This window comes from Daucus carota, chromosome 6 (genome assembly GCF_001625215.2).
Source record: "Daucus carota subsp. sativus chromosome 6, DH1 v3.0, whole genome shotgun sequence".
In the NCBI taxonomy this organism is placed as follows: domain Eukaryota; kingdom Viridiplantae; phylum Streptophyta; class Magnoliopsida; order Apiales; family Apiaceae; genus Daucus; species Daucus carota.
This window is the reverse complement of record NC_030386.2, coordinates 6,295,548-6,306,524: the sequence shown is the minus strand read 5'-3', so window position 1 is coordinate 6,306,524 and position 10,977 is coordinate 6,295,548. Positions and strand designations below refer to the sequence as shown.

At 35.7% G+C, this 10,977-nt stretch overlaps 1 protein-coding gene across 1 annotated transcript; it reads left to right on the top strand.

The window, feature by feature from the left end:
• The first annotated feature begins 2,183 nt into the window (after positions 1 to 2,183).
• Positions 2,184 to 10,254, top strand: LOC108224481 (uncharacterized). The gene is made up of 9 exons (XM_017399119.2): positions 2,184 to 2,448; positions 2,609 to 2,635; positions 7,635 to 7,714; positions 7,876 to 7,948; positions 8,536 to 8,593; positions 9,415 to 9,466; positions 9,596 to 9,620; positions 9,717 to 9,808; positions 10,026 to 10,254. The coding sequence occupies exons 1-9, from the start codon at positions 2,350 to 2,352 to the stop codon at positions 10,063 to 10,065; spliced, it is 546 nt and encodes a 181-aa protein (XP_017254608.1). The 5' UTR covers positions 2,184 to 2,349; the 3' UTR covers positions 10,066 to 10,254.
• The last annotated feature ends 723 nt before the right edge of the window (positions 10,255 to 10,977 follow it).

The following is a 10,977-nucleotide window of genomic DNA, read 5'->3' as shown; positions in this document are numbered from 1 at the left end:
GAGATGAAAGTGAACCAAAAGATGTGTTGGGAAGAGTGAAATGCGGAGACTGAGGTTAGAAGTACAACACGCTACGTTACATTGACCGCAGATTGCACAGTGGCATCAGTTAGGGAGGATTTGGATGCACATGAGTAAAATTAGGTTTTAAAGTAGACGTAAACTCTTTTAATAAAATGATATATATTAACATAAGGAAAAAAAATGGAAATCACTCAATTACACTAGTGAGAGTTATCTTCTGTGTTCATACTTGCAACCCAACATAAATTGTTATTCACTAGTGCAAAATTTTTTAGAAAATTCTTCAGGCTTGGTACACAATTTCGCGCAGGATTTTTTTATCTTTCAACGATATTTTCTGCGTCACCAATCTTGTTTTTTTTTTTAATGTTTTTTGCACTTTTACTTTGATCAAATCTCTTAGCATTTAACCTACAATTTTTGGTTAAAACATTTATATTTGTGTTTTCAAAAGTCCAAAATCTTCTATAATGATATTCCATCCTTTTTATTGTTGATTATTACCATAAACAACTGATAAAATAATTATATATAACTTTAAAAATTATATCAAATTTAATATAATTAATTATACCGATTATTTCCCAATTATCCCATTAATCCGTGAGAAGTTTGGTCACCAGTTTGGTCGGGACGGGGAATAGCTTGCTTACTGTTCTTGATGTTTGAGAAGAAAAAATAACTTACACGTGGCATAATAGTATTGGTGGTGACAGCACACAAAATAACTGACGGGGCGAGCACTGATGACGTTCTTGTAGGCGACGGAGATGAGGTTGCGCTCCTCGACGGAGTGCTCGTCGGAGTCGGTGACGGTGTCGGAGACTTTCTCCATGAATTTGACCATTTGTTCGTAGCAGAAGAGTTGAAAGGTTTGAGAAGAGGTGAAGAGTGAATGGTTTGAGAAGAGTGATGAGGAAGTTGAATGTTTGGGAAAGAGTGGAAGGTAGTATTTTGACAATTTAATTGATTATGTGTTATAAAAGATAGTATATTTGTAAAATTTTAGAGAAAATAATATGTTTGCAAATAAATATCCAAAAGTTAGCACACTTGGTAAACTCCATGTATATTAGCATAAGGGAAAAAAAAATAGAGATAACTCAATTACACTTGTGAGAGTTATCTTCTGCGTTTATACTTGTAACCCAACACAAACTCTTATCACTAGTGAAAAATTCTTTAGGGCAGGGCACACAATTCCGCTTGCAATTTTTTACCCCTTTTTATAGTTGATTATTACTTAGACAACATATATATATATATATATATATATATATATATATATATATATATATATATATGTTAAAATAATTATATATAATTTTCATAATGATATCAAATTAATTATAATTAATTATCCCGATTATTCTCCAATTATCCGATTAATTGCTGAGGTCAGCAATTAGGTCGAGACGGGGAATAGCGTTAGGGACGGCAACGGGTCGGATCGGGTCAGTTTCTTGATATCCAGATCTAATCCATTATATTTCGGGTCGGTTCAGGTCCGAGTATCCAAAACGAAGGGCCAAATCTAATCCATCGGGTATTTTCGGGTTTCGGTTCGGGTTTAATTCGGGTTCAATTCGAATACTTAATAAAATAAAATTTAAATAAAAATTATAATTATACACTTATCGAAAATGTGATGGTTGAATTTTTTTTTAAATTTAAGAATATAAAAAAGGGGTTTCACATGTTTCATTTAGTATAATAAATATGTGAAACATACTAATTTAATTGTTTACGATCATTCAACTTATCGTTTATATTTTTATAATATTTTGATTATTTTAATACACAATAATTAAGAAAAATGCAATATTGGTGGAATGAATGTAAAGTATGTATCGCGCATATACAATGAAGTAAAATATTAATATACATTTAACACACACAGACACGCACGTTTATATAATATTTTGAATTGGGTTTTTATCGGATTTCGGGTTCGAATCGGGTTTCAGGTCGAGTCTCGGTTCGGAATACTTAAAATCCAGATTCAGATCCGAATTTTTTCGGGTTTAAAAATAAAATCCAAATCCAAAAAATCAGGTTTAGATCTAATCGGTTTGAAACGTGTCGGATATTCATCGGTCATGGTTCGGGTAAAAACTACATCCTGGATAAATAGCGCGTGCTTATTGTTCTTGATGTTTGAGGAGAAAAAAATGAATTACACGCGGCATAATAATATTGGTGGTGACAGCGCACAAAACCGCTGACGGGGCAGAGAAACTCCTGCCTGCGTATACACTAGACTGGCGGTGAGCTTGAAGGATCCATACACGCTACTCCAAACTGCAAAACAACTGCCTAGTAACAATGTCGCGATTAATCTATATACTCTGTCTATCTATTTTAATTTCTGCAGCTTCTATTCACTGCGTCGACGACAAATGCGCAGCTTGCAATGCCGTTGCTGTAAGTAATTACCTGTTTTACCTAATTTTTATTACTTACATTCCGTTTCATCCATCCTCTATGTTCCAATTACTTTGGTTTCATATATGTTTGTGATGTGATTTACTTATTTTAAGTAATTTGATATCTGATCTGTCAGTTGTGATGTTTGTGTGTGTAGATGGAGCTGGAAAGCGGGCTTGTAAATGTAAGATTTCTATACCGCCATTTATTTTAGAATATATTCCTATTTATTGCAGTACTAAGCGTGTAAAGTGAGATAAGTGAGAGGGAGTGAATTGTAATTTGGTAAGGTGGTTAAAAGTTTGTTACAAAGTCATGGCTCAGCTAATGGCTATAAAAAGGCTGCAAGTCTGTACATTGAGATCAGAACAAATATTTCAGTAAATGAATACAATGCTCTAGCTATCTTCTATCTGTTATGCACATATCTTTTTCATTATGGTATCAGAGCCTCTCAGATGAGAGTGATAGTTAGGGTTTCTATCTTAATTCGATTTCTGTAGTTCGATTTCTGTAGCTGAGGTCTGTTCATGGCGTCGTCTTCGACCTCGAGGAACACTTATACTGAGATGCAAAATCCGCTGTATCTACATCCATCTGATGGACCTTTATCTGTAAGCGTTGAGAAGTTAACTGGATCGAGTGATTATCGCACCTGGAAGCGATCATTTGAGATTCAATTAGCTTCAAAACGAAAGCTCGGATTTGTAACTGGAGAGTTGATTCGCAATGGAACTGATGCAATTGAGAATGCACAATGGGAAACGTGCAACAATCTGGTAATTTCCTGGCTTCATAACTCGGTTTCGGATTCCATACGCAAATCGATACTGTTTTTTAATACGGCTCGAGAAATTTGGCTGATTTTGGAGAAGCGATTTGCTGTAACTAATGGATCTCGAAAATATAAACTGTCTAAGGATCTATTTGCTATACATCAAGAGAAATTGAGTGTTGTTGAGTTTTATACGAATTTGAGCAGTATTTGGGATGAACTTGAGGCTATGAACATGCTTCCTGTATTAGTCAATCCAACACCAGAGATGACTAGACTATTAGCTATGTTACATACTCAAAAAGAAGAAGCAAAACTGTTTTACTTCCTTAATGGACTCAATGACACATATAGTGCTTTAAGAAGTCAATTGTTGATGACTACACCTTTGCCAACAGTAGAAGTAGCTTGTTCTGTTATACAGCAAGAGGAAAATCAAAGAGAAGTACTGAAACTGTCTGGTGATGATGAAATTTCTGCTATGTACAGTAAAGGTGTGAACACTAATGTTGGAAAGGATGTTACCTGCACTAATTGTCACAAGAAAGGACACTCTGTGGACAAGTGTTGGTTCAAAATAGGTTTTCCTGACTGGTATAATAAGAATGGTAAGAAACCAGGTGCAAAGCCTATGACAGGTGGAGGTAAACGTCAAGTGCCAAAATATAGCAACAATGCTGCTCAGAATACTGACATAAAAGGCTCAGACTCAAGTGTGCATCTCACAGCATCACAACTGACACAGTTGTTAAAACTTCTACCTCAGTCAAATAAGGAAAAGGAAATTGATGATGAATTTGATTCATTTTCTGGTATGGTCACCTGTCATTCTGCACAGAGTAAGACTTTCCAATGGATCATGGATTCTGGTGCGTCAGATCACATGACTGCATCTTTGGAACATCTTACAAATGTGACTCCAGTTGACTCAAATTCTACAATTAATCTGCCAACTGGTGCTGCAACAATTATTACACATGTTGGAGATTTGGTCCTTTCTAATGGTTTGAAACTTAACAAAGTTTTGTATGTGCCACAGTTTCAACATAATTTGCTTTCAATTCATAAGCTGGCTGCTGAAAATAACTGTAATGTGAAGTTCCAACAAGATCACTGTGAAATCATAGACAATACTACAGGACTGGCAAGAGCTACAGGAAATCTGGTTAATGGCTTATACTATCTATCAGACAGGAATGTTGCTTCACAACAATGTTCAGCTTATGCAGCAGAGAAAAATCAAAAGATATGGAGTTTGTGGCATCATAGATTAGGACATGTGTCCAAAGGCATTCTGTCCAGAATTGCAGAGGTCAAGGATGTTGCAACTGCAGATAACCAGATATGTGTAACTTGTCCTCTGGCAAAATTTTCAAAACTTTCTTATGAAAAGAGTTCAAGTTATGCAAATGCAATATTTGATTTGGTTCATTTTGATACTTGGGGACCTTACAGGACACCTACTAGAGATAAGTATAAATACTTTCTGACAATTGTAGATGATCACTCTAGAATGGTGTGGGTGTACCTCATGCAGTGCAAATCTGATTTTCTAGCAAAGTTCAAGGCATTTTATGAATATGTACACACTCATTTTAAAAAAAGAGTGAAGGTGTTGAGGTCTGATAATGCTCCTGAGTTCAGTGATAGTAAGTGCAAGGACTTTTATACATCTAAGGGCATAATCCACCAAACTTCATGTGTGAATAGACCTCAACAAAATGCAAGAGTAGAAAGGAAGCACAGAAATATTCTGGAGATTGCCAGAGCCTTGAGAATTCAAGGGAATTTGGATTTGAAATTTTGGGGGGACTGCATCATGACTGCTGTCTATATTTTGAATAGAATTCCAACTCAAGTATTGGATTACAAAGTGCCATATGAAGTGCTTTTTGAAGAACCAGTGGATTATGATGAATTTAAAGTGTTTGGATGTCTAGCATTTGCTGCACCTGGAAGTTCAAATACTGATAAGTTTGCTAACAAGGCTTTTCCTTGTGTTTTTCTTGGATATCCCCCACACCAAAAGGGTTACAGATTATTAAATCTAGTAACAAATGAGGTCTTTGTATCCAGAGATGTAAAATTTCATGAGAATGTATTTCCATTTCATAAGGAGTCTGTTGAATCCTACATGACTCCAGTTCCTGCCATTATGCCTCATACTGCATCATCATATGTTACAGATGACATACTGGATCATTCTGCATATATATCAGATGATCAACTTGAGGTTCCTCATGAGTCTGCAACTGGTCCATCTCACTCTGAGTCCTCTGAGCAAAATGCTGAGGCCATTGTGCTAAGAAGGTCTGGCAGACAAGTAAAGAAACCTGTGTGGTTAAATTCTTATTCCACTGCAATGGCTCAAGCTGAGTGTTATGAGACTGCCACAAATGTACCTGTGAGCAATCAATTCAATTGCTTTCAGGCATCCCTCAGTATGACTGCAGATCCAGTCTACTTTGCTGAAGCAGTTCAACATGATCATTGGGTAAATGCAATGAACTTGGAATTGGATGCCTTGGAGAAAAATCAGACTTGGGATATAGTTCCCTTGCCTGAAGGACACAAATCTATTGGTTCTAAATGGTTGTACAAGACAAAGTACAATCCAGATGGCACTATAGAAAGACATAAGTCCAGACTTGTGATCTTAGGTTGCAAGCAGACTTATGGAATTGACTATGAGCAGACATTTGCTCCTGTAGCAAAAATGTCAACTGTGAGAGCATTGCTAGCTGTTACTGCAATGTATGATTGGGTGGCAGTGCAAATGGATGTCACTAATGCATTTTTGCATGGTGACTTGGAAGAAACAGTGTACATGAAATTGCCACAAGGATATAGTGGTTTAGGGAGTAGAATTGTAAAAGGAATGACTGTTCAGAAGAATCTCTCTAAGATTGAATTTGTCTGCAGACTTAAGAAAAGTCTGTATGGTTTAAGACAGGCTCCAAGGCAGTGGAACAAGAAGCTTACTGATACATTACTGGAAATTGGATTTACTCAATCTAAGAGTGATTACAGCTTATTTTCAAAGAATTCAGGAGAAGTGTTAACACTGGTATTAGTATATGTGGATGATCTTTTGATTGCTGGTAATAACTGTGCTGCAATCAATGATCTCAAACATATGCTATCTCAAGTTTTTCATATGAAGGATTTAGGAGCTGTGAGGTATTTTCTTGGCATTGAAATTGACAGATCTGCCTCAGGATTCTTCTTATCTCAAAAGAAGTATGTGACAGATTTGCTGAAAGCTCATGATGTGATAAATGTTACTCCTCTTAAAGTCCCTCTGGATGCTCATCTCAAACTAAGTCCTACTGCAGGCCAAGCTCTGACTAATCCACATCCATATCAGCAACTTCTAGGCAAACTCATATATTTGACTGTTACCAGACCAGATATCAATTATGCAGTGCATACTTTGGCACAGTTCATGCACTCTCCTACTGATGTTCATATGCAGGCTGCAAAGAGGTTGCTGAGATATTTGTCTGGTACCAAGAATCAAGGTTTATTGCTGGCTTCTTCATCTGCTGCAGAATTAACTGCTTTTTCTGACTCAGACTGGGCTAGCTGTCCTTTTACCAGGAGGTCAACTACTGGATTTTGTTTACTTCTTGGTCATTCACTCATCTCTTGGAAAAGTAAGAAGCAAAATGTGGTTGCCAGGTCTTCTGCTGAGGCAGAATACAGAGCAATGGCTCATACAGCTTGTGAATTAACCTGGATGACAGCATTACTCAAGGATATGGGATTGACTCTTCCACCAGCTGTGCTCAAATGTGATAATGTGGCAGCCATTTCAATAGCTGCTAATCCAGTTCAGCATGAAAGGACTAAACATATTGAGCTGGATTGCCATTATGTTAGAGACAAAGTAAAATCTGGAGAAATTGTCACACAGTATGTGCCTTCAACTTCTCAGCTTGCTGATCTTCTTACCAAGCCTATCTCTGTTAGGCAACATCATTTTCTGCTATCCAAGCTTGGTGCTTCTGGTTATCCATCTGCACAGCTTGAGGGGGAGTATTGCAGTACTAAGCGTGTAAAGTGAGATAAGTGAGAGGGAGTGAATTGTAATTTGGTAAGGTGGTTAAAAGTTTGTTACAAAGTCATGGCTCAGCTAATGGCTATAAAAAGGCTGCAAGTCTGTACATTGAGATCAGAACAAATATTTCAGTAAATGAATACAATGCTCTAGCTATCTTCTATCTGTTATGCACATATCTTTTTCATTACTATTTTTCATCGTATTGATTGTTTATTACTTGTTTTGGTTGAATCAGTTTGTACTTTGTTGAGGCTCTTAAGCATACAATAGTTTGTGATGTAATTTGATACTGTGTCTAGAATCTAGTTTGTTCTATATGTGAATAGCTTGAGATGTGTTTTACAGGAACGACCGAGAAATCATTTGGACATGAGACACCGGTTGGACTCCAAAGGTCAGCGGAAAGGAAAGGTAATAGACTACAGGTATCGGTCCAGGGATCTCTCCATAACCAGTGCTAAGAATAAATCGAAATGCCCTCAAATCATATATTTTTTTGACTACTGTAGCTTTGCTTGTTCTTGCTTTTTTGATTAAAATTTATGTTTCCCAAATATTATTTACACTGTGCGACCCCTGTTTATAGAGTGAGTGAATTGAGAGTCGTCGAACTTCTTGATGGGCTTTGCGACAAGATGCAAGATTACACACTTGAGAAGGTGACTTCTTGTTCCATTATGAACTCTCAGTTTTCATTGTTTGTCTTGTTATATAACTCCCCCAGGCCTGAAATTTAGACCTAGTATAGTGAAGTAAAACTTAAGAGAATGGATTAACAATATAAAGTATATGAAGATAAACGATATTGACATTAATTTTTCTAAAAGTTCCCTACTATCTGAATTGAGCCAAACAGAGTTACTGAGTGATAATTTATCAATCTACTCTTAGTTTAACTGGTTTCTATTATTTTCATCTTTAATTTGCACCGGAACCTCACAACCTCTGTTTTTAGATTTCTACCTGTACTAGTGTATTTGCAGGCGCAATGTGTCCTCAGCAAGATCTGTTATGATGACAGATAAATACATTCTTGTAAACTGCATATCTTACAGAGTGATCACAATTTTATAATCCACCTTCATTGATAGTAAGCGCTAATCGGTAAAAAGTGCAACAATACGTCCATCGCCGCATAAATTGCCTGCCCTAGTTCTTTGTGTGCCTTAGGATTATACTATGCTTTCTTCTTGACAGGATAGATAATTGTCTCATGATATTATATACTTTTGTACCCTATTTGCAGGTAAATTCAACTACACAAGTTTGGATCAAGGTGGCGAACTGGGATGTTCTCACTACTAGTATGTACATATGCTTGTCACTACCCATTCTTAGCTGACATCTCTTCTACATTGTGATTGTTGCATTCTTCTAGCAGTAAGGGCTGACCATTTGTTAAACTAACCGGAAAACAAACGAAAACTGAATTTTTAATATATTTTGAACTGAACCGGACTGAATATAACTGGATCGAAACTACCTTATGCACTGAACCAGAAGTGAACCGAATAATCGGCTGTTTCGTTTCTTGAAAACTGAAATTTAAAAAAAAAATAGCGAGCAACATACATTCAACAAACTTACAAAACAAGACCAAAATATGTAGTAGATCATGCGGCTATAAGATAGGGTTATAAGATATAAACTCTTATATATATTTGTAAGATATATTATAATATAATGTATAATGTACAATATATATAATATAATATGTAATATAGATAATTCGGTCTATTTGGTTCTAACCAAATATTCCTAAAAAGCCAGATCGAACCAATCTTTATCTTGGTCCCAGCGAATTTGCATGGTTGGTTACTTGGTTTTGTTTTTCGGTTCGATTAGTAGCGGGGTTTTTATTATTTCTCTGAACATATCTGCGCAATATGATTATGATAGCAACATACTGTTTTTTTCAAAACTAGTAACAATGTAATTATTTGAATTTTTCCAATACTTTTTTGTGTTTATTGTTTCTTCAAAATTCACAAGATGATAAGGACAATATATCCAACTGACATGCCTGATGATTACATGAGCTATGCAATTTTTTATTTATATCAAGGTTGGTACATATTTTGTAAGATATCAGTTTTTCATTAAGAATTTGTCCCTTACATGACAGATAAACAAGAAGCTCGAGCATACTCAAAGGATATATCATCTTATTGCGGTCGGTGAGTGAAAAAGATTAGATAACATTTTGAAAAAATTCATGGTTAAAGATACATTTTAGTAGAGAATGGCTTTCTCTTATAAACATTACAAATCACCAATAGTGACCAACTAATGTTAATCTTGGCTAGGTTACTTGAGGAAACTGAAGATGAGGTAACCTTAAATAGTCAATTTTTGGTGCATGACCAGTAAATGTTGCTTTAAACTTAGCAAAATGGGAAATGTTTCGTCACACTTTCTACAATTCAGTTTGCAGAGTTGATCAAAAAAGGATCTGTTCAGGTAGGAGATGTAAGGAAGGTTCTATGTCAAGATCTCAGTAGACACTGTAACCAAGAGAGGTAACTATAGTTGTTTGAACCGTGCTTTGTCCAATCTTGAGCTGCAGTTGGAATATTGAAACTAATTGGCTTCACATCAGAAAATATTTAGTAAAACAATGACAAGTTAATAATGAGCTGTGTAACAGTGCCGGTGATGCTACTTCGAGATTTTTTGTGGCGCTAGACACTCTAATAACATCTATGCAGACTAACCCATTTTTTCTTTTCTTTACAGTTCCACTGAAGAAGATAATGATGATCATGAAGAATTATAAATCTTACTCTTGAGTGTACACAGAAGTCACAATATGGACATTACAGCAGGTTGAAGATTGTGCAGTGCTACAAAAAAAAAAACTGTATTTGTTTATGTGGTAACTGCTGCCATATACTAAACCCATCTCGATCATTAGCTGCCACAAATACTTGTCTAATTCATGAAATCAAAGTTTTGATTCAGTTAATTAGATGGTATAAACATAATAAAAATGAAGCCATAAAGTTTACTGCACAGACAATTGGACTTAGTATAGTATACTGATGTAACATACAGGAAAGTAAGTGTACACTTTGGAGAAGAGAAAGTTAGTGATTTGGTACTTGACCCGCCGCTTCGTTTAGAGGGCTTACAATAGAAAACTAATGAAAGATGATGCAACAAACAACACCTAGTTGCTTGTATTAACATCGGCGAGCTAGAAGATAATAGAAGTAAAGGTTACATATATAAATTTTGTAATATACTCAATGCCGAAAGGGTAGGAAGCAGTGACACTTGTAAAAAGTGTACCATTTAGTTGAAATCAGTTGTCTCCGGAGTCGACCAATATGTAGGCCACAGAACGCGGGTTTGGAGAATACTGCTACAGAAAACATGCAGACTTTCGACCACCATGAACACGCAGTATGTATTGTGTAGTAGACATTTAACTATAGGAAATATGCGAAACCAATAAATATTACTCCCTCCGTTTCAAATTAGATGTCTACTTAAAAAAAATCTCACAGTTTAAGAAAAGTGGATGTTGACAAATTAATTGCATTAAATGATTAAAATATGTGGAGTGAGATTGATCTAGCAAATATAAATAAGGGATATGTGGAGTAGAGAAATGACTTTGGAAATATATTTTTGCATTGAAAGTTGAAGTGGACAAGTAATTTGAAACAAAAAATTTTCTTAAATG

Bases quoted from the DNA above. Each gene is read 5' to 3' on its own strand.
- LOC108224481 (XM_017399119.2), top strand. From the start codon at position 2,350: ATGTCGCGATTAATCTATATACTCTGTCTATCTATTTTAATTTCTGCA. The intron at 7,949-8,535 runs GTGACTTCTTGT...CCCTATTTGCAG, and splicing joins AAGATTACACACTTGAGAAG to GTAAATTCAACTACACAAGT. The intron at 9,467-9,595 runs GTGAGTGAAAAA...AATCTTGGCTAG, and splicing joins ATATCATCTTATTGCGGTCG to GTTACTTGAGGAAACTGAAG.